This window comes from Prorops nasuta, unplaced genomic scaffold (genome assembly GCF_024137725.1).
Source record: "Prorops nasuta isolate Cenicafe-Biocafe unplaced genomic scaffold, Cenicafe_Pnas_1.2 PNAS00033, whole genome shotgun sequence".
NCBI lineage: Eukaryota > Metazoa > Arthropoda > Insecta > Hymenoptera > Bethylidae > Prorops > Prorops nasuta.
The window spans coordinates 1,091,635-1,114,185 of record NW_027116830.1 but is presented as its reverse complement, the minus strand read 5'-3'; the positions used below and the strand labels follow the sequence as shown (position 1 = coordinate 1,114,185).

Sequence of the window (22,551 nt, the reverse complement as noted above, 5' to 3'; positions counted from 1 at the left end):
TAGTTTAACGGGATCCCTCACGCGTGCTTTACCGACAGTACAAGCCAATAAACAATTCGTTTAATAAAAGTTAAATGCGAAGCAAATTGCAAAAACGGGCTTCTTTATGACAAGATGCCAATTCTAACGAGTCAATCGAGCTTAAAAAAATTCAAATCGGATGAAGAATAACGCTGTACTACTGTCCCGCGTTTTGAAGTGGAAATAACCAAAAGTAACCTCTCTTCAAGAACACGGCACAATGGTACAGCGTTATTTTTCAACTAATTTGAGTGTTTTTAAGTTCGTTTGACTCGTTAGGACTGGCACATTATCCTACAAATGCCCGATTGTTCAATTTGCTTCGCATTTGACTTTTATTAAACGAATTGTTTATTGACTTGTACTGTCGGTAAAGCACGTGTGAGGGATCCCGTTAATAAAAGTCAAATGCAAAGCGAATTGAACAATCGGACGTTTGTAGGACAATGTGCCAGTCCTACGAGTCAAACGAACTTAAAAACACTCAAATTAGTTGAAAAATAACCCTGTACCATTGTGCCACGTTCTTGAAGAGAGGTTACTTTTGGTTATTTCCACTTCAAGAACGCGGGACAGTGGTACAGCGTTATTCTTCATCCGATTTGAGTTTTTTTAAGCTTGATTGACTCGTTATAATTGGCACCTTGTCATAAAGAAGCCCGTTTTTGCAATTTGCTTCGCATTTGACTTTTATTAAACGAATTGTTTATTGACTTGTACTGTCGGTAAAGAACGCGTGAGGGATCCCGGCGCGATCCCTGATGAGCGACCCTATAACGCAGTTCCTAAATGCATCGAGATTCGAGGGACCCCATACATGCCGGCCAGTTACACATATGTACTATGTATTCATACATAGGTACATACATCATACATCCATAGATCCACATAGATCTAACCTCTAACCAATTCTAATTCGATTTGACCCAATTTGACCCCTCGGCCTCATGCCTCAATGAAAATATAAACTCAAATGGCTACTGTTCCAAGAGCAAGAAAATTGTTGTTTTCCAGCTCCCAAAAAAGGACGAACGAATAATGCGAATACTGCAATTAGCAGCTAGATTGTGCTCTCGGCGACCAATCGAGTTCGACCTCTACGGTCTCCACTACATAATGGTTTTTTATATTTTTTACAAGTTTGAATAATAAATCGACATATTACCAAAATAATATTAGTCTATTATTAATCGAATTATGTGATTTACATATTCAGCTGCATTATGTGATAACTAAATGAAAATCTTTACTGCTTACATATAAATAGTTGTCATTCAAGTTTTAATGTGCTACATATGTAGAAATTAAAACCATTTAATTTTTTGACAATACATTAGTTTAAGAGTAGATAAAGCAAAATGAATACATTATATAAGTGTCCTGGTATATATTGTGGGAGAGATTTACTCTCTGATGGCAACTGGAGTGATTGTGGTGCCTGCCCAAGAGGGTTTCGTGCAAATGCATCTTCAGCTTGTGTACCTTGTGATGAAATGCCAGTGTTTTATGATTGGTTGTATTTAGGATTTATGGCCCTATTAGCATTAATATTACATTGGTTTTGTATTGATATGGTATCAATGCGGAGAAATTTACCCAAAGAAGTTATTGCACTACATCTTTCAGCATTATTTGAAATTATTGGTGCCTCACTTCTTACCCTTCAAGTAACTGATCCAATTGGAACATTTGATATCAGATCTTGTAAAGCTAAAAGACTATCAGATTGGTATACTTTGTTACACAATCCTAGTCCTAATTATGAGGATACATTACATTGTACTCAAGAAGCAGTTTATCCATTGTAAGTAGTTTTTTAATTTGGTTATATTCTCTAATTTTATTATATCTTTTTTTAGGTATACAATGGTCTTTGTTTTTTATGCATTAGGTATAGTATTAATGTTATTAATTAGGCCTATTGTTACATCAAAATTCCTACCAGATCATGGAAAATTTTCAATATATTCTGCTCTATATTTTTATCCCATACTGGCTCTACTGCATGCAGTTGGAGGTGGTTTAATATGCAAGTATAATCAATATACTGTAAGCAATAAATTATTATTATTTATACTAATATCTGTTATCTTTACAGATTATTCCTTTCCTTATATCACAATAATCTTATCAATTTTATCAAATGCAGCACATTTTGCATTCAGATTGAATCAGGTATATTCATAGACACAAAAGAAAAATTTCAAGAACTAACAATATCTATTTTCTATTTTCAGACAATGAAATCATTATTATTAGATTCTGTTTCTAATGTAAAAAATGTGACAGTTATACTGGGTCATTGGATGTTGCATGGATATGGAGTAGTAGCTATTACCACTCTCCGTGGTATGAGCATTCATCCAAGTATGATTGCACTGGTTCCTCTACCTGCTCTGTTTTATATTCTTACTGCTAGATTTACTGATCCGCATAAACTACATATTGACTAAATTTTAATTATATATTAAAATCTTATCTACTGTTGTATAAAGTTATGAAAATATGATTACATTTCATCACATTTTTACAAGTATTTTTGAGATGTTCTACAATAGCAGATAATTTAATATTGTAAGTTGATAAATAAATCTAACCATCAAAGACATTTTGTATTTGAGTTTATTTTCTTAAAACTGCAAGTTTTTGCATGTACAGGCTGTATATAAAAAATAGAATACCTTAAATATTTTGAAAAATAAACGTTTTAGAAAAAAATTTCAAACATAAGTTGTAGGACTCAAATTGGCTCAAATCAGCCTATCCATCAGCCATTTAAATTTCATCTGAAATTTAGAAGGTCATTTGAAGGCTATACGAAAACTAACTTGATTTTTTTAAATGGAATATTTTATGTAATATTACATATTCTTATAGTCAATTTTAAGAGCTTTCCAAAACTTCCTTTTTATCTCATCCAGTCGTTTATAAGATATTTCTATTTGATATTATGCTACATAGTATATAGGTGTGGAATTAACTGAAGTAGTGTGCGTGACCGCTGTTTATACGTGCACATTTAGTTGGCTGCATATACTTTTAAATTGATTTGTCGTAAATCTCTTTGGATGAAATGAAAATATAAAATTGCGGTTTTGGAAAGCTTTTGAAGTCAGTCTTTCAAGTCAGATACCAGAATATAAAAATATAAGATTTCATAGTGGTACGAATTACTGGAGGAAGCATATGCTGCATATGCTCGCGGGGTTTAGGCAACAGTAGTGAGGGGAATGAAGTATATGTATAACTCTTGGTTCAAATATACTATTTCGTAACTTGGTAGATGCAAGTTTTTTTATCGCAAATTACAATATCTAAATGTTGCTTCCCCAGGTTGGCCACAGATAATCACACATGTTGTATATTCATACTTCATAAAGAATTAAATGGACATTTTCATTCAGGATAAATAAAAAATTATATCAATCCTTAAAGTTTATTCAGTTTTTACAATGCAGAAATGCTTATCTCTCAAAAACTGCATGCAATAAAATTATATAAAGACATTTTGCTGGAAGACTAGGCTCATTAATTGTAAATTTGAGTATATACATGATATAAGAGTTATATCTTTAAAGAAAATATGAAACTATTCTTAACTAAAAAACGAATAGTAATATTTATAATAGCTACAATGGTGAGATTCAGCAGAAGAAATATGTAACGGCTTCTTAGCTTCTACCAAAATACTCAATATGATTGGTTGATTTCAAAAAGTGCTATCTGATTCACTAATCATAATGAATAATTTTAGAATATTTACCACTACATGAGCGTTCCGCTGAACTTTGAAGTAGTTTTAAAGTTGCCACCTTATGGTCATTTGGACAACGCAACACTATATATACATTTTTCTACAAAATATTTACAAGGTACCATAAAGAGTATTGGTTTATTAATAATATATCGATATTTAGAAAAAAAATTTAAATATGCGTGCGGAGCTAATCATTTTGCTATTCATAGATCCAAAATTACTATATTGTTGCATATTTATCTTATTTGAAAGTACACTATATCAACATTGTATGGTATACTGTTTAGCATTTTTCTTTAGGCTCATTTATGTGCAAGTAAAGCTATTTTGTAGTGGATCTCTCATGTAATGCCAAGTATCTTGAATGTAGCAGATGAGCATTTCAGTGAGTTCTATAGTTGCTGCTTCCACTGAATATTACCAAAGTGGGAAATTGAATCATCTCTTCTATGTGCAATGCTGCTGTGCTAAGAATAGAAGTTGTCTACAATTTTTTATATTTTCAGTGTCTTGTACCTATAACTTCAGTTTAACTCTAACTTTGTAGTCATGAAATTCCAATGTTGAATCTAGCCTTTTTAAATAATTTATAGCTTCTTAAATATTTTTTTAATATAATTTATGAACATATATTTTAATTTGTAAATATTCGATTATTCTGAAATAACATAAACGTCAATTACGATTTCTATTCCTAACACGGCAGAATAATATACTATAAAGTAAAAATTTCATAAAGAAAGCTTCAAAGTAAAGCTAACTAATATATAACTAAGTCAATTTCCCACACTATATAATATTGACATTGTGTAAATTTTATTACATGTATTTCTAAAGTGTAATAAAATGTTAATTGCATTTTGCTTTTAATATTAAAAATTATAGTTTCCAGTCCCAAGGAACGCATAAAACTCCATCGCTCATCACAGAATAATAATGTGTTACCCATAACATAATTCCTTCAAGATGCGGAGCTAAAGTTTGCTTGTGCAACAGTAATTGTTCACAGCATTTTATCATCAGATCCGGAGTAATACTATCGTCTTTATTTAAAGCTATTAAACTCAACTCTTTCATTGTTTTTTTATGCAGTTCACGTTCCACATGTTTTATACTGAAATTAAATTATTAAAATTTATATCATTTATATTATTAAGCTTGAAATAAATAATTAATTCCCTTACTTGTTATAGTGATTCAATCTTTTTGTAGCTTCTTGTAAATTATCAGTAATAAAACTAACTAGTAAAAAACTGGGGCAAGAAGAAGGAACAATAAATTGCCCAGTAGGTGATAGCATCAATGGCCCAGCTTCCCTAATAAAAAAGATTTAAATTATATAACTTTAATATCTCTTAATATACCAGACTAGTTTTTTCAATTACTAACGCTTCTATCACAATTTCATAAGCAGATAAACTGGCTGGCCAACAACTAGGATAACTTTTTCTTCCTTGATAATCCGATAATGTTGTTGTCAGTTGTCTAAGTTGCTGTTCATACTGGCCAGCCATCACCTTTGGCATAAATTTCCTGCACATATAAAGCACTCTAAACTTAACCATTACTCAATTTATGCAATATGTTACGCACCGTCGACCAACTTTTATATCAAGTAGCACCTGTGACACTGCTTTTTCAAAAGCAGGTAATTTTAGTAATACAGTATCATGCTTCTTTACATTTTTTATTAACTACGAAAAAGAAAATCTATAATTAGTTGCTTTGCACGATTTGTTTTTATATAAAAACATCATAATACAATAATCTTACATCAAGCCAATTGTGTCTCACTTCTCCTGAATTCAACATAACATTCCCTTCTAAGCTGATCCCTGTGTCATTAGCAAATACCAATGTTCTATCCTTCAATACCATCATAGTCTCTGGATGATGTTCTGCCAAAGCTTGAAATGCTAGTAAGCATCCTCGATAATGAGCTACATTCCACCCACAATCCCAGGTAATATTTTTTAAGCCCAGATTCGAACAAAGAGCTTTTACTAATTTTTTTACTTCTTCCCTCATAGGTCTGCATGCTTCTAATTTAATATGAGCTTCATTTATGTGTTTATATAAATATGCTCTAAAATTAAAATTGGTTTCGTAAGAAATGATAAAAACAATTTTATTAATATGTCTTACTTTAATGTATCAGGTTCTGTATTCATTTTTCTTCTCATTAAAATTGAAGCATAAATTGGATCATCTTCAAATTCAGAAAAATCAATGTTTTCCCCGTTCTTAGCTCTGGTCCAAAATCTTGATCTATACTTTAAATCATTTGGCCTTGACTGAGACTCTCGAATTTCATCTACAAATGTGGTAGGCAAATTGCAAGTCTTTAAAATAGAAAGAATAGCTTTTTTTAAATCTCTTTCATTTAGTTGTATTTTAACTAAAGTGAATTTTCCAGCCTTAACTTCCTTTTCATCTTTTGATCTTAGATAAAACGGTAATGTAGTTGGGCTGATAGGTCTTTGTTGTTGCAGAGATTCCAGAATGGAACTTAATTGTTTCAAAGAATTTTCATTAACAGTCTAAAAAAAATGTTTATTAACTTAAAACTTAACACTTAAGCTTCCAAAGCACAAAAAACTAATTGAGTTAAAAATGCAAATAAATTACAAAAATAGATCAATAATAAATGCACTTATATCTTATAATAAATATAAAGAATACAATACGTTATTAATGCACAAAGATAGTTACTTACTCTCTGTGTTGGATATTGACCAAAAAGATCAGGATGAACAGTAAAATAGAAAGGTCTAAGTGCAGTGGATACCTCCCCTGTGCTTAAAGCTCTTACAGCTTCTTTCTTGCAAAAACTGCCAAAGACAAACAAATATTAGAAATGACCTTCATAATGCAATTAACAAAAACAAAGAAAATTTAAATTACCATCTTGTTAATGTGCAATACATTTTGTTTGTAAAATCACCGCACTATTATTTCAAACTCCATGTCACAAAGATAATGCGTAAAAATATAAAATCACTTGTATTATTATTGCGTTTGAGTTTAACGTCGAGCAACCGATACAACACAAAAAAGAACAATCAACTAATATAGGATAGGTCATAGAGGATGAGGGGTCGTGTTTAAAAAAGGACTGTATTTACCGTCAGCGTGTGGGTGAGAAATTAAATTAGCTTTTCTTGCTATAATAAATTTTGGCTAAAAAGTACAGAGTGAAGTTAGTTAAAAGCTGCATTCGGGACGTTCGGGTGGTCGGGTGCGGGCGGAGTGCAGTGTGGCCAGATCGAGGACGGTTTCTATCCCCATCACGCTGTCCGGAGTGCGCACGCCGCACAGCTCTCACTGAGAGCTGTGCAAAATCGTCCTCGATCTGGCCACACTGGCGGAGTGCGGACTGCGAAGTGCGAAGCGAACACCTACTGCGGGAGTTACATATGTGTGTATGTAGTACATACATATACACTATACAGACTGATACAGATACTGACTGCAGACGGACCGGGGTCCGGGTCCGGGACACCGCGGAACTGACTAGTGTGAGTGAACTGCGGACAAATGTATTTCAATCTTCACTTGACTTAATTAATCTTGAATCTACTGCATGCAGCAATGCCAGCAATGCAGCGAAAAAAAACAGACCTAGCATCATTTTTTGTCAATCGACTAGTGTTAAACAGTGTTGAATGGTGGCGATCTGTACATACAATCCGTTTGTTTCTTTTCGCTGCACTATCGAACTAATGGTTGCGTTTCAAATTTTAAGCGCTAAGGTAGCGCTATATCATGATTGGTCAGTTGAATCAATTTGACCAATCATGACACGTATCTTACCTAGCGCTACTGTAGCGCTAAAGTTTTGAAACGCAGCCAATGCAATTAGTTGAAATAAGACAAACATATGTTTTCTCCACTCTAACTTATTGCACTAGTGCAGCAAACAGCGAAAAAGAACAGACCTAATGTATATACATACATATGAGACTATGAGATATGTATATGTACATTGTACAGTACATACATACACTTATTTTAGGAGAATTCGGGAGGAGTTCAAAATTCGAATTATTGCTGATAATTCCCTCTGAGCTGCTTTCCCAGTTCCCTAAGATCCAAAGGAAGTCATACGTTTGAATTTATTAGTAAAGACTACATTTACGTAATTTTAAAGATTAATTATGTCTTTTAATAATCCTCATATACGACTTTTAAGTGGATATGACATGCCACTCGTCGGATGTAAGCATACTACTACTATACGCACGCACCTTCATGTGATATTATACATATACATATACTCTACAATTATAATCTTATTTATAAAAAGATCTAATTATTAATGTAATTAAATGTTTTTTATATTTCATTGCAAATATATAAATTTGAAATGTATGGTTTTATTTCTAGTTGGGACATTTAGGATACAAGGTCAACAAACAATACTTGATGTCGTCAATGAATGTTTAAAATCAGGTTATAGATCTATAGGTGTGTGAAGAAAAATATAAAAATTCATTATTACATGAGCCTTTAAACATTAAAAGATATAAGGAATAAGCAACAAAAATCAGAAAAAAGATATAAAAGAATAAGGCAGGTCAACTGTGAAAAATAATTGACTGGTTTAATGTTTTTGAAGTGTTCATAATTACTACTTATTCTTTATTTTGTTTTTTATACTTTATATTTTTCATTGTGTAAAGATTTGAAGCTTATTAATAGTTATAATCTAAGTATACTATATTCTTCTATCACTGTATCTAATACAAAGTTTATTAGATACCGCAGCTGTATATAAAAATGAGGCTGACATTGGTTTTGCTTTAAAAACTTTGTTACCAAAATATAATTTAAAAAGAGAAGATATTTTTATTACAACTAAATTATGTAAGTACGATAAAGGCAAAGTTGTTTAGTTTTTAAATTATTTTATTTTAATCATTTTATAACTTTAACTCATAATAGCACCACATTTGAATGGAAATGAAGAAGGAATTTTTAATGCAGTAAATCAATCTATTAAAGCACTCAACTCATCTTACCTTGATTTATATTTGATTCATTGGCCAGGTGCAGCAGGAATTTCAGAAAGTTCTAATAAAAATAAAAATTTAAGAATAAACACATGGAAATCATTAATAAAATTGCAACAGCAAGGTCTGATAAGATCTTTGGGAGTTTCTAATTATACAACTAAACATTTATTGGAATTATTGGAAGCTTTTGGAGATGTAATTCCATCAGTTAATCAAGTAAATTAATTTTATAATATTAATATTAGTGTAAATTTTTCAAATTAATTTCTTCAGGTCAATTTTGTGATAGGTAGAGTGTCACCCACATTATCGTCAAGAGTATTTAAGATCTTTTTGTCAGAAAAAAGGCATTCATATTCAAGCATATTCATCTCTTGGCACTAGTAGCTCTAATTCTCTTTTAAAAGATCCAACTATTATTGAAATATCATCTGAATTAAATGTCTCACCAGCTAGAATACTTTTAAAATGGGGATTACAACAAGGTATTGGTAAGTTTAATAAATATAAATAAAGCCATAATGTATTATATTTTGCTTATTTCAATATGCTTTCAGGCATAATACCTAAAGCAGTTAAAAAAGAGCATATTAGAGATAATATAAAGTTAGATTTTTTAATTCAAGAAAGTCAAATGCATGCTTTATCAAATTTACCTCAACAAAAGTATGCTTGGGATCCTATAAATGTATTTTAGTGATCTTTAACATTCCAAGCTGATAAATAAATAACACGTATATAATAAAACGTTAAAATATAGAAATTTTAGTTCACTTAAATTTAAATAATACATATATAAATAAAAAGAAACTATGGAGGATAAATTTGCTGATGACGTTGCTAAGCTTTGTATAAAAAAGTATGAAACACTTGCAAAAACTGGAAAGCCAATAAATAATGAGTGGACAGTGTTATCTGGCTTTGTTCTAAAAGCTACAGATGGTTCGTTTAGTTTGCTTTCTCTTGCCACTGGTACAAAATGTCTTGGTGGGTCTGAAATACTTAAGAATAAGCAAGATGATATAGGAGCTCAATTAAGTGATTCCCATGCAGAGGTCCTTGCAAGACGTGCTTTATTACGTTATTTATATGATCAATTAGAAATTGCACTGAATGGAAAACAGAGTGATATTTTCTATGTTGATGATACCCAACAATTTAAAATAAGAGAAGGTATATCATTGCATTTCTTCTCCAGTCAGATGCCATGTGGCGATTGCTCTATATTTTTAAAAAGAGAAGCAACAGTAGTATTATCTCCAGCAAAATTGAGAAAATTAGAGAATAATGAAAAATATGAGTTAGAGGCTCGTAGAACTAGTGAACAGGATACTACAATAGAAGATATATACAGGACAGGTGCTAAATGCATAGGTACAGAAAGTAATCAAGATCCAAAATTACCAGGCAAAAATTATCATGTTGTTGGACCTTTGCGAATAAAACCAGGAAGAGGAAATCCAACTTTGAGCTTATCATGCTCTGACAAATTAGCAAAGTAAGGAAAACTGAGTAACTTATAATTTCCTGAATTAATTTTGTTTACGAATAATCAGATGGAATGTTCTTGGTGTACAAGGAGCCCTTTTATCAATATTGATACCAAAATTAAAAATTGCTACGATAATAATTGGAGGAGACACCCCCTATTGCAAAGAAGCTATGGAACGTGGTATATATAAAAGATTTAATATATTAGAGGGACCAAAGGTTCTACAAGCGTCTTATTGTTTTGTTGATAAAAAAGGTTGTGGTAGAACACATCCTTGTCCATCTAGTATCATTTGGTGCTCTGTGCAACATAGGTATATTTTAAATTTATATCTGATCTAAGCACTCATAACATAAACAATTATAAATTTATATTATTTGTATTTAGAAATATAGAAACAGCTGTTAATGGTCGTAAGCAAGGAGCAACAAATAAAAGAAAAGGACAAAATTTACTAATAAGTCGTCGAGAGTTATTTTATACATTTTTAAAAATTTGTGATAAGATCACTAAATTAAATAAAGGTACAATGCATCCCAAGAAAATGGGATATTTTCATTATAAACAAGCGGCGATCAATTATCAAAAATTATGGAAAAATTTAAAATTAACAAATTTCTCATCTTGGCCTACAAAGCCGATATATTTACAAAACTTTTTTTTATAAAATAATATTTTGTAATTTTAATATATAGTTAGTTATATTCACATCTATAACGATTTTACTATGTTCGACGACTCAAATTTGTATATCTTATTCCTACACAAGATAAATCAACTTGATCTTGGATTTCACCTTCTTCTTTATGGGGTTCAATTTTAAATACAATTCCAAAAAATTCTTTTAAATCACGCAACAACTGGATTCTGAAAATATCCAATATGTTGTTAAATATAAATGAACACGTGAGTCTTCTCATTCTAATACTTTCGTTAATTGTGTTAAAGGGCCCAATGTTATTTTGGGAACATGTTTTTTCCCCAATGCTATACAAGCTATTTCCATACACTGAAATGCAGAGTTTATACAGCCATTTAACAAATATAGAAAAAAAGAAAAAAAAATTATTTTACAAATATTATATCAACTATTTTTGTACAGTAAATAAAAATATATATTAAGTAATTTACCGGTAAATTTCATCTAAAAGTCTTAGGGCTGCTTCTTTACCTAAACCTTCTGGTGTATGTACATACATGGTAACGATCCTGTAACCATTAAAGGTGAGCATGTGTTGCCAGGTTGCCAGTAAAAAACACTTTTAGTAATCTCTACTGGGTGCGGGTACATACACGGCGCGTGAAATACACGCGCGGCGCGGACTTTTGGATAGGGCGCGCGGCGCGTCCACTCCACATGTTTCACGCGCCGTGTATGTACTAGTACTATGTACCCGCCCCTTTAGGCCCGGTCTTACAGGTCTCAATTAAATTAATTATGCTATATTATACATATTTAACATATAATATAGCATAATTAATTTAATTGAGACCTGTAAGACCGGGCCTTAGGGTCACTGTAACGTGAAGAAATTTAGGGCTAGAAACCTCAGAATTTGAAGACGAAAAGGCAATAATCGTTCTAGATAGACGGCAATTCCATGTGACAATGATAAATTATCACATAATTTATCTAATTTTTCTTCAGAAGAGTGTCTTCATTTCCAGCTCCCGAACATAGAAACTGCTTTTTTGTCTTCAAATTCTGAGGTTTCTAGCCATGAATTTCTTTGTTACAGTGACCCTTTAATTTGCTTGTGGCCCTGTTGGCGTTCTGTCACTTCTGTCCTGTCACATTACATCACTGGCATTTGACTGCCTCTTCTGATTGCCAGATTAAAGTTTATTTTTAAATGATTAAAGTTTGTTTTTTTTATGTAAATTTTAGTTTTTCTTACATTGTAATTATTTTTATGGCTGTAATTGAAGAGAAGTCCGAATAAATGCGATACGTGTAAAGTAACAGGTTTAAACAGATGTTTTACCAGTATTCAATAAGCAATTAGCTCAGTTGACTTAACCTTTTAAAATGACAGTAGCAGCTAAAGTATTTTTACTCATTTTTTTAACAAATAATATAGTGTCAATTTATACTTATGATTATTTTGATGAAGAATTGATGCTAAAACCTTTAGCTAGTGGTCATGTTTATGCATATTTTCAATTTACTACAATTTGGGAAAATGTAAATACTCTGCAAACCTGTGAGTGAAAATAAATCTTGTTTACTTATTAACAATAATTTGTATTGGATACTGGAATGTAAATTAACCATGTTACTTTTTCAGTGCATCACTCACACTTATTTCCAAGAGGCTTAAGTGAAATAATTGAAAGGCATAAAGTAGATGAGCTGCATCTTACACTTACTGAAGGGTTTTGGAATTATCAAAAATGGGGATATCCATTCCATGATGCTGGCCCTGGTGCAGAAATCTATGCTTGGTTTCATAATGACGTTATACAGTAAACCAATGAAAAGATTCATACAGGATGGTGATTGCTTAATTGCTTAAATAATTGTCTTTTTTGTTTCTCAGAGTGGATGAAGAATGGAGAGGATTAACTAATGCATTAGCTGGTTTATTTTGTGCTTCATTAAATTTTGTTGATTCATCAAATAGTATGTCTTCAGAATTTACTTTTCGCCCTACTGGTGCAGTAGAAGGTTTTAAAAATTCATCTCATTTAAGATATTCTTCTTTACCAAGAGAAATAGTTTGTACAGAAAATTTAACACCATTTAAAAAATTATTGCCGTGTGATTCAAAAGTAAGCATTTTATAATTATCTTGTTGTAGATTCTTGTTAAACATTTTTTTATTTAGTTTTAATTTATTAATATTACAGAAGGGTCTTACCACACTTTTAAATTCTGCACACATTCATGATACGAATTACCATTCTATTGGTATTCATTTTCGCTCAAAATGCTTTAATGCTGCATGCACTAAAGTATCATTGGAACTGAGACAAACAGTTTCTTTAATCTATGATATAATGGTAGATGTAAATCAGGTATTTTCAATGAACAACTTATATTTTACTTACATCTTACGATTTAAGTATTATAAAAATTCTAATTATAGGATTGGTCAATACTGAAATTTTTTGGTATGGGCATGAAAGGTGCATGTCCTCTAGCCACTTTAAGCAATATATATGTGGATATATCTAGTAACAACAGTGTTCATGCATATGATCTTATACCTCTCCCAAATGTAACCATTACTAGTTTGCGAGGTGGCCAACAAAACCAAATAGCAGTTTACGATGTAAGATCCTATTCTAACAAAGGAATATTTAATATTGGTATTGTTCATGGTAAACAAAGAACAAGTACAATAAATTATCCATCTATACTTTCTGCAAATAGATATTTAATAGGTAAGACTAACTGGAATAATTAACCTTCTAATCGCGGGCAGCGTGGATATTACATTTCACTTATTTTGTTATCACGTTCCTTTTTTATTCAATACACTTATTTACTTACAAATAAAAATAAATTACAACGAGTTCAATCACAGATCATACTTTTTAAAGATATATTGTGTGATTTTTAGTTAGTTACTGAACACTGATCGAACCTTTTACATTATATGTTTCATGTAAAAAAGGTGAACTTGGAAAATTGCTAGTGGCTAGAGGGGATAAGGTGTTTTAACATTAGATCAATATTAGTAATCAATATTTTTCTTAATCAACAGGATATGGTCAGGAAAGAGGTAGTCTAGTCACAAAAATATATAATAATCATTGGCAATCATTGGATATAGTTTTGCTTGAAAACATCCCATGGTATTTACCAATGTACTTACATACCATTAAAGTGATCTCTAATGGGAACAAAATTCAGCCATGTAAGTAAATAAAGAGATGGGAACTATCTGATTTGTAGTTAATTTTTGCAGATTCTCTAGACAGAGTTAATTTTTAAATTTTTGTTAAGAAAATATAATTTTATAGTGCTTCAACGATACTTGCCTGGACAAGAGAGAAAAAGACCATATTATTTAGAATTAGTCTTACGCCTGCCACCACATTCTGTAACAAAAGTTTCCATTGTAGTAGATTATTTATTTCTTAAGTGGCAAGAGTATCCTCCGGATGCAAATCATGGATTTTATATGGGACCAGCAACTATTACAGCATTGCTGCCTATTGCACGAAATTATACAGCTTTACCGCTTGATGGAAGTACGATAACATCAAGGTCATTATAATATTGATAGTAATGTTAAAAGAATTCCTTAACAAGGAAGGAAAAGAAGTTATATTTATTCTTTTTTTTTACAGTTTTAATGCTTCCAGAGATGGATATCTGGTACAATTAAGAACAGAGACTATTCTCATTAGTCTTCCTACGCCTGATTTCAGTATGCCATACAATGTCATTTGTCTGGCTTGTACAGCAGTTGCATTAGCATTTGGCCCTCTGCACAATATTTCGACCAAGAGATTAGTGTTAAAGCAAATTGAAGAAGACTGGAAAAGCAAAGTGTTCTCATTTCTTCTTGGAAAAGCAGGAACAAAAGATAAGCAAGAATAAAAATGTGAAATACAGAATACTAATGAAATTAAACTATGTATACAGACAATTTAATGGCATATGCTTGTGGATTATGTTGGTATATAAAAATATTTGAATTTTCTTTAAACAATATAAAAAAATCGCTTAGATCATTCAGTATTATTTGAATTCCTGCATTTTCTGCTCTTTTTCTGTTAAATGAATTAATTTTTTGTCTTGTCATATCAGTAGCTACACATAAAACTTACACAGTAGCTAATGTAAAAGTACAAAATATGTTGCACTTTTGATATATCTTAACATGCGCTATGGGCAGATATAGCCTGCTATACAAATTATAATGTTAATAAAAAATTTTTAGTAACAGATTTTATGACATTAGGTAATATTGTTTCACCTTTATAATCTACAATTATATTTTTTTAACGCTGAATATAGCAATTAAATTTTTAATAAAGGTCCGTTTGGAAACTAACAATTTCATCATAACATTGGGCACTAAATAAGATTTTAGTCATTACTAATCGTATTTTTAAGGTAATATATATTAAAAAAACATAGCGCATAATAAGGTTACAACCATATCAGACAAATTCTGACAAAAGAATGTAACATAAAACACCACATGCGTTTCTGACTTAATATAACAATGACGACGGTAATCTGTATTAAGTATAATCGATGTTGGTAAGATGTTATAATGGATGCTACATTTAATTTATATTTGTTTTGGTAATTAATATGCTAAGGATTACTCTCAAATAATGCAAATCACCGACTCATGTAAATACGTGTTATTTTAACTAAGCTATCGCAATGCCACGCATCTCTTTTTTTTTAATTTATAACGAATATGTCACTAGATCAATACAAAATTTATCAATTGCTTGAATAATTAAAAAAAAAACAATAATGATGCAAGATTCACTCTGCTAGCAATTGATAAAATTCCATAATGTTCTTGAAACATATCCTCAAGCATCTTGAGTTGACATTCGCAACAATTACAGGTTTGCAATTGCATAGGCAATGAAACAATGATTTATAGGGTTTGTTCTTTTTTACTGCACTATCGAACTGGTGCAATTAGTTGAAATAAGACAAACATATGTTTTCTCGTTCTAACTTATTGCACTAGTGCAGTAATACAGCGAAAAAGAACAGACCTATAGTCTATTGTGCTTCAAGGGGCTGGTCGTAAAATAGGGGAGAGATGTGCGCTCAGAACCATGCTACTTAATCGTTTATTTGCACAGCCATCTCTTTCATCCAAAATGCTTTCCTTTAACCAATCACCGTTACTTTCCGTTGGATAAATAAAACACTTTTTTGGTACAATTTTCTTTAAAAAACTTTTTCTTAATTCTATTTCACGGATGTTTGAAGGATCTCTATTTTCGTCAGAAGAGGCAAAATGTTCGAGATCATCATCCTCATCGGAAGAGCAAAGATTAATAAGTGTTATAGACTTTTCACTGAATATATTTTGTTTCTGTTTCTGACTCATTTCTTTTTCACCTGTATCAGTATGTAATTCCTGTGATGAGGTTTTGCTTTCTTTTGTCGTTTCGTCCTGCATTGACAATTTCCGTTTTTGAGATAAGCGTAGGTAATTTCTCAATTTTGAACTTGCAGGTCCTGGCCTAATATTCGTTGCTTTTCGAGCCGGACGGTGATATTTGCTAGGGTCCCGTTTCAATTCTTCGATTTGTTCATTTGTCAATTCTCTTAAAAGGACAAAAACTGGTCGGCAGATAATATATAGGAATTGTGATGGTATGCTTAGCACTGCAAAAAAAAACTTTTATAACAAAATAAATTTATAGAAATACTATTACTAAAATACTAATATTTTTAATTAGTTACTCTTATGCTAATTATAAGCTATCTACACATTTGAAATACATACTTGGCTTATTTCTAAACGAATTGCGAAATTTATACTGATGTACATATTCGTCAGGTTTGCTTTGATTAGGCTTATATGTAATTGCCCATTTATTTTTCTCAATTTCTTTGTCCAACCATTTCGGTCGGCTTGATTTGTCTATTGGTGGAGCACAAATATGTCTTTCTACCCTGTCTAATCGTTCTTGTTGTATTTCTTCCGTCATAATTTTTGACTTTTTTAGCAATAATAAACCAGCTGGTGAAGAAAATGGAATTATTGGGCATCTGTTTAAATTTAGTGCCCCTCTGATCCGTGTAGATGCTCTTACAGGCGGCTCCGTGGTATTAGGCGCATTAATACAGTCGTTTTTAGCTTGATTGCAGTCTGTTTTACTCGTAAATAATTGAAAATATTCCAAAAATTGATTTTGCTGAAGTTCAGGTTCATAAATTAATGTATCTGGTGTAGCTGGCCGGGAATTATTACTTGTATTCTCAAATCCACAACATACTCGTTCATGTTCCTAAAAAGTGGCAAAAAAATTAGAGGAAAATGTATCATATGCTTTTTCTAAAAACAGTCAATTTTAAGTATATTTTATTGCCTTCATTTTTTCTAATCCAATAAATTCTGCATCACAATTGTCACACAGGTATATATCATCAGAAGGTGGATGGACCATCATGATTGGATGCTGCATTTTTAACTTATTGGTATTATTCAATGATGCTCCACTATGTCCTAATAAAGACTTTCTGACATTGTCATATTTTTTGTCATAATTCTAAAAAGTTTTACTCAAATTAGATTTTTTTTTCCATATACAAGTTAAATCCAATATAAGACTAACCAGATTTTCATTACGAAAAGTAACCAATAATTTTCCTGTAAGCTTATGATAGAGACTGGTGGTAGAGTCCCAATTATTAACATATTCCAACTCATTGCGAGGATAACGTGAAAGATAGGAACAGAACCTTAACAGATATTCACTTCTATGATACGTGTAACATCTAAATACCAATTTCTTAAGATTTCCCATCCAACTCTAAAATTATTGAAACATTAATAAAATTTAATAATTTAATAAGAAGAGGTGAAAGGAACTAACATCATTGACTTTATTAGGTCTAACAAGAGGATTGGAAAATTTGACTTCTTTAGGCCACCATTGTGGCTGGCTGATACTGCTATTAAGATTTTGACCTAATGAGCATTGAACCATGAAATTTATAAAACATTCAAGTTGCGCCTGTAATTCAAGTTATTAAAATTTATTATACAATTTGTTTAATTTTTATGAGTAGTTTGAAAAAGCTAATTTCACATACCATTGTAATTTTTTCTAGAGACGTAGGACAGCCATTTGCAAATAAAAGAGGAAGATTAGATACCATAGATCCTTCCTCACTAGTATTATCAATAAGTGGTTCTGCATCATCAGGAGTTGCCATCATGCTTTTGTTTAAATGATTAGGGGCTTGATCTTGAATCAAACTTATCCCATATTTTTCATTCTCTGCATGTGTGAATCTCATATTTCTGATATTATCTTCATTTTCAATTATTTTACAATATTAGTAATACAGTTTGTATTATAGCCTAAAGATTATGATACCTATAAATAATAAATTAGATTATTATAATACTATATAAAAGATATCTAAAATATATAAAAATTTAATAGTACAGTTAAATTTATATAGTATAATTTTTCCATTCTTGCTGCTATTTTTGTTACTATAAGTTGGTTTGTTTTAATCTATACCTTGTACACTTCCCATAAATTCTATCATGTCAATTAGTACAAAGAAACAAATACAGAAAGTTTAAAGGTACAGCCTAGAACAAATAAACTTTGTGTTTTTAAAGTATATTAAGATTTTAAAATTATTTTCAAAATGCTTTTCATTTTTGTGTAAAGTAGAAACTTAGTACTGGTACAGGCAGCTTATGAAAAAATGAGTGACATAGGATCCTACATTTTAATGTCTTACGTATTAATTAAGTAAAAGACTTAATATTGTTAAATATATAATTTGGTTGAAATAACATGGCTCTTCTAATCATATATTTTATATAAAATCCCATATGAAACTTGAAAAATGTAATTCATTTCTTAAAATTTCATAAAATCTGAGACATAAAACTAATTTAATTAATCGCATTAAGAATTCACAATTAACTGCAATAAATATTAATATAAACATACCGTTTGGAATGAAACAAATATTTATTGAACCTTTAAGAAAGTTGCCTGATTATGCGGGACTAATGCTTTCCGTTCGAGAGCTACTTACGTCTAACACTAATTCTAATTCGACGAATTTAACAGAATTCATCTTCTTACAAACTGTGAAATATTATTTGGAGAAATACTGCAATAATGTAAAATTACCACAATCATTTATCCATTGTGTAAATAACAGGAGACCCAGGAAACCCACTGACAGTTCCCTCCTTTACAGTGGACATGGATGGATAGGCGGATGCTATGCTAGTGGATAGGCGTACAAAAGGCCAAAATGGCGGGAGCAAAGCAATTTTGTCAACCCCCTATAATCTTAGCACTAGCACTTTCCTAAACTTCCCTGAAAATGTTAAAAGTTCTTCGTTAATTTGTATTTGCAAATCATATATAAAAAATTATTTACATTTTTAAAAATTAACGTTTATGTTTAATGTAAAATTATTGTACTTTACGTTTACACATGAAAATATTATATAATTAACTTAAGACTAATTTTTCATGTATACAGATTTTGGTATGATTGTAAAAGCCCTGTTTAACATTAATCTTATTTGGATTTCATAGGGCCCATAGGGGTTAAAAATCTATAAGTTTTATAGAAAAAATGTTTAGATTGGTAGCATTCAGCAGAGGTAGCAGCTCAGTAACGTTACCAGATTTCTTTTTAAACTTCTACTTCTATTGGATAAAATTATAAGATCTAAGAGTAATAGCCAATAACATACACCGCTCCCTCAACATTTGTCTCTGCTAAATGCTACCATTGATCATTTTATTGGAAGATCGAACGAGCTCGGCGAAGCACTGTTCAAAACTGAATCATGTACAGGTATGTAACCATTGTCCCGCGTTCTTGAAGTGCAAATAACCAAAAGTGACTCCTCTTCAAGAACGCGGGACAATGATACAGTTATTTTTCAACCAATTTAAGTTTTTTTAAACTCGATTGACTCGTTAAAACTGGCACCTTGTCATAAGGATGCCCGTTTTTTCAATTTGCTTTGCATTTGACTTTTATTAAATTAATTGTTTATTGACTTAAACAGTCGGTAAAGTAGGCGTGAGAAATCCCGTTAAGTGCTAAGGATTTGGAACGTATGTAACCTTTAACGGGATCCCTCACGCGAGCTTCACCGACAGTATAAGTCAATAAACAATTCGTTTAATAAAATTCAAATGCGAGGCAAATTGAACAATCGTGCCTTTGTAGGACAATGTGCCAGTCCTAACGAGTCAAACGAACTTAAAATCACTCAAATTAGTTGAAAAATAACGCTGTACCATTGTGCCGCATTTTTGAAGAGAGGTTACTTTTGGTCATTTCCACTTCAAGAACGCGGGACAGTGGTACAGCGTTATTCTTCATCCGATTTGAGTTTTTTTAAGCTCGATTGACTCGTTAGAATTGGCACCTTGTCATAAAGAAGCCCGTTTTTGCAATTTACTTCGCATTTAACTTTTGTTAAACGAATTGTTTATTAACTTGTACTGTCGGTAAAGCACGCGTGAGGGATCCCGTTAAGGTTAGGCTAAAAATGGACACAATTCGCCATCGCAACACTCACTAGGTGGCGCATCGAATCGTGATAAAAATGGCCGCTTAAAAAGGAAAACATTAGAGAAAAAGAGATAGTGCAAGTTAGAACAAATAGAATAAATATAATTATTAGGTCACCATTAATGGAATTACTTTTGCAATATGTTCGACACACTAAATATTAATTTCTGTGAAAAATTTTTTCAATGTTTTCCTTTCTAAGTCAGTTCTGAATTCACCACCAGTTGGCGCTGACCTTTGCGTGCGACAGCGAATCAGACAAATATATAGTTTGTGTAACGCACAATATACCATTTGACTGTGTCCAATTGTACCGATCACACCCAACCAGTTGCAATGTATATGTACATACATACATACATACCCACTTTTTTGTGTCAGACTGACATCTACTGCAATCTACTGACATCTTTCTTGGTAATAAAACACACGTTACGTCATAAATTAAATTGAATTGCACCAGATCAATTTCTTTTGTATTTTAAAGAATATTCCTTATTTGTTATTTCATTAATTTTATACAAATATTTATAAAATTGGTGATTATATACACAATTTTTAGCTCAAAATTGTAATCGTTGATATTTAACCTCCAAAAAAAAATATATATATATATATATAAGATTTAAAAGGATTAGAATTAAACTTATAACAATAAACTATAGTTTAACAATGGGAGTACTAAAGTTAGTATATATTCCTATAATACAATTTTTTGAATGACTTGAATACAATTCAAAAAGTATCTTTTTACAGGTTTACTATAAAATATGCAGTTATTGGTGGTGTTGTTTATTATTCTGCTAACGAGCTTTTCTGGTCAAAATATGATATAAGGGAAAAGAAAATTGAAGAATTGTATACCCTTCGTTTACCTCAAATTACAAACAAGCTTCCTTTGAGTATTAAAGATAAGGTACTAGACTTGTGCCAACATTTTGTTAACGATCCTTGCTACTCTTCTAAATTATGTTTATTCATAGATACCCAATATGCCAAATGTTTCTGATGTCAGCGTTTATTGTAAGCAAAATTGGAATCGAGGTATTTTTGCAAGCATCAATTTTGTCTCTGAGTTGCCTACACATACCTATAATGGAGTATCAAAATTATATACATTAGTATCACAATATTTAGAGTCAACTAAAAAACCACTAGAAAAAGCACAGTGAAAGCTATTCTTTAAGCAACATATATTAGAAACTATTATATAAATAATACCTGTGAATAATATAATGTTTATTTTGATTTAAAATTATTATTGTTATTTCATCATATTCTGTATGATCTATATTAGGCTATATTCAAAAATTTTCTAAATACACTGGAAACATTGAAATTCTATATATACATGACATACTTTACAAAGCTTCAATACTTCCAGCAATTTCAACTATATAATTTTGAAATGCAGTTTTGGTGAAGTAAAAAGCCAAGTTCAAGTTGAAAGTGCTAACCATTTTGATACAAAAAATGGATAATAAAAGTATATGTAGAGCCAAAATGGTAAGACAATGCCCGTATTACAAGATTAAAATATATATAAAGATTACTTTAGGCTTTTCAGTTTGCTGATAAGAATAACAAAGGGTGGTTAACAAACTTTGAATATAAAATAGCCATGACAGTTGTGTTTGGCTGTTGTTCAGAAGAAGTAATACTATTTTATTAATAATTTTTTTTTTTATTGAAATATTTATATTTTAAATTACTTAAATAACAGCTACAGGTAACAAATGTTTTACAAAACAATTACATAGAAAAAATATATTACGAAGATTTTGTGCAAATGGTGTTTAAACATTACTCTTCTGGAACCAAAACTTTTGGCTTGAGTAATTTGTTTACTTTAATGGACAAGGATTCAAAGGGGTTTATAAAATTTGATGATTTAATTGATAGCAGTTCATTTGTTAAACTAAAAATATCTAAATCTGTTTGGAAAACCATTTTTAAAGAAATAGATTATTGTAAAAAGAATTTTATTAATATTTATGATTTATCTATTCTTTTCAATAAAAACTGATAGCTT

At 30.9% G+C, this 22,551-nt stretch overlaps 9 protein-coding genes across 12 annotated transcripts; 6 read left to right on the top strand and 3 right to left on the bottom strand.

The window, feature by feature from the left end:
• Positions 1–904: 904 nt before the first annotated feature.
• LOC136783430 (JNK1/MAPK8-associated membrane protein) lies at positions 905–3,356 on the top strand. The gene is made up of 4 exons (XM_066743589.1): positions 905–1,825; positions 1,881–2,050; positions 2,120–2,196; positions 2,259–3,356. Exons 1-4 carry the CDS (start codon positions 1,380–1,382, stop codon positions 2,472–2,474), a joined length of 909 nt encoding a protein of 302 aa, XP_066599686.1. The 5' UTR covers positions 905–1,379; the 3' UTR covers positions 2,475–3,356.
• Positions 3,357–3,449: 93 nt separating this feature from the next.
• Positions 3,450–7,249, bottom strand: LOC136783425 (T-cell activation inhibitor, mitochondrial). Of its 2 annotated transcripts, none has more exons than XM_066743579.1 (8): positions 6,683–7,249; positions 6,495–6,609; positions 5,924–6,318; positions 5,552–5,864; positions 5,372–5,472; positions 5,168–5,329; positions 4,963–5,094; positions 3,450–4,892 (listed from the first exon to the last, which is right to left on the bottom strand). In XM_066743579.1, exons 1-8 carry the CDS (start codon positions 6,703–6,705, stop codon positions 4,658–4,660), a joined length of 1,476 nt encoding a protein of 491 aa, XP_066599676.1. In that variant the 5' UTR covers positions 6,706–7,249; the 3' UTR covers positions 3,450–4,657. The 2 variants fall into 2 exon arrangements, with proteins under 2 accessions (XP_066599676.1, XP_066599677.1); XM_066743580.1 differs by having other exon boundaries at positions 5,168–5,311; positions 6,683–7,247.
• Positions 7,250–7,353: 104 nt separating this feature from the next.
• LOC136783431 (glyoxal reductase-like) lies at positions 7,354–9,491 on the top strand. Of its 2 annotated transcripts, none has more exons than XM_066743591.1 (6): positions 7,354–7,996; positions 8,165–8,245; positions 8,537–8,644; positions 8,723–9,009; positions 9,083–9,278; positions 9,351–9,491. In XM_066743591.1, exons 1-6 carry the CDS (start codon positions 7,936–7,938, stop codon positions 9,488–9,490), a joined length of 873 nt encoding a protein of 290 aa, XP_066599688.1. In that variant the 5' UTR covers positions 7,354–7,935; the 3' UTR covers position 9,491. The 2 variants fall into 2 exon arrangements, with proteins under 2 accessions (XP_066599688.1, XP_066599687.1); XM_066743590.1 differs by having other exon boundaries at positions 9,083–9,284.
• Positions 9,492–9,596: 105 nt separating this feature from the next.
• Positions 9,597–10,964, top strand: Adat1 (Adenosine deaminase, tRNA-specific 1). Its single transcript, XM_066743581.1, has 3 exons — positions 9,597–10,291; positions 10,350–10,598; positions 10,673–10,964. The coding sequence occupies exons 1-3, from the start codon at positions 9,606–9,608 to the stop codon at positions 10,950–10,952; spliced, it is 1,215 nt and encodes a 404-aa protein (XP_066599678.1). The 5' UTR covers positions 9,597–9,605; the 3' UTR covers positions 10,953–10,964.
• Positions 10,965–11,010: 46 nt separating this feature from the next.
• On the bottom strand, positions 11,011–11,691 carry LOC136783435 (RNA 3'-terminal phosphate cyclase-like protein). The gene is made up of 2 exons (XM_066743595.1): positions 11,417–11,691; positions 11,011–11,294 (listed from the first exon to the last, which is right to left on the bottom strand). Exons 1-2 carry the CDS (start codon positions 11,427–11,429, stop codon positions 11,011–11,013), a joined length of 297 nt encoding a protein of 98 aa, XP_066599692.1. The 5' UTR covers positions 11,430–11,691.
• Positions 11,692–11,793: 102 nt separating this feature from the next.
• Positions 11,794–14,841, top strand: PIG-T (phosphatidylinositol glycan anchor biosynthesis class T). The gene is made up of 8 exons (XM_066743578.1): positions 11,794–12,489; positions 12,574–12,751; positions 12,826–13,057; positions 13,136–13,303; positions 13,375–13,672; positions 13,996–14,148; positions 14,255–14,501; positions 14,585–14,841. Exons 1-8 carry the CDS (start codon positions 12,315–12,317, stop codon positions 14,835–14,837), a joined length of 1,704 nt encoding a protein of 567 aa, XP_066599675.1. The 5' UTR covers positions 11,794–12,314; the 3' UTR covers positions 14,838–14,841.
• A 1,153-nt stretch (positions 14,842–15,994) lies between these two features.
• Positions 15,995–19,498, bottom strand: ova (ovaries absent). 2 transcript variants are annotated; one of them, XM_066743576.1, is made up of 8 exons: positions 19,365–19,498; positions 19,109–19,301; positions 18,042–18,328; positions 17,822–17,962; positions 17,561–17,758; positions 17,315–17,494; positions 16,729–17,233; positions 15,995–16,607 (listed from the first exon to the last, which is right to left on the bottom strand). In XM_066743576.1, the coding sequence occupies exons 3-8, from the start codon at positions 18,246–18,248 to the stop codon at positions 16,003–16,005; spliced, it is 1,836 nt and encodes a 611-aa protein (XP_066599673.1). In that variant the 5' UTR covers positions 18,249–18,328; positions 19,109–19,301; positions 19,365–19,498; the 3' UTR covers positions 15,995–16,002. The 2 variants fall into 2 exon arrangements, with proteins under 2 accessions (XP_066599673.1, XP_066599674.1); XM_066743577.1 differs by lacking the exons at positions 19,109–19,301; positions 19,365–19,498 and adding an exon at positions 18,923–19,094.
• Positions 19,499–20,890: 1,392 nt separating this feature from the next.
• On the top strand, positions 20,891–22,261 carry QIL1 (MICOS complex subunit MIC13 homolog QIL1). Its single transcript, XM_066743593.1, has 3 exons — positions 20,891–21,205; positions 21,276–21,435; positions 21,503–22,261. Exons 1-3 carry the CDS (start codon positions 21,192–21,194, stop codon positions 21,689–21,691), a joined length of 363 nt encoding a protein of 120 aa, XP_066599690.1. The 5' UTR covers positions 20,891–21,191; the 3' UTR covers positions 21,692–22,261.
• On the top strand, positions 21,993–22,545 carry LOC136783516 (EF-hand calcium-binding domain-containing protein 11-like). Its single transcript, XM_066743746.1, has 3 exons — positions 21,993–22,025; positions 22,087–22,173; positions 22,243–22,545. Exons 1-3 carry the CDS (start codon positions 21,993–21,995, stop codon positions 22,543–22,545), a joined length of 423 nt encoding a protein of 140 aa, XP_066599843.1.
• Positions 22,546–22,551: the final 6 nt, after the last annotated feature.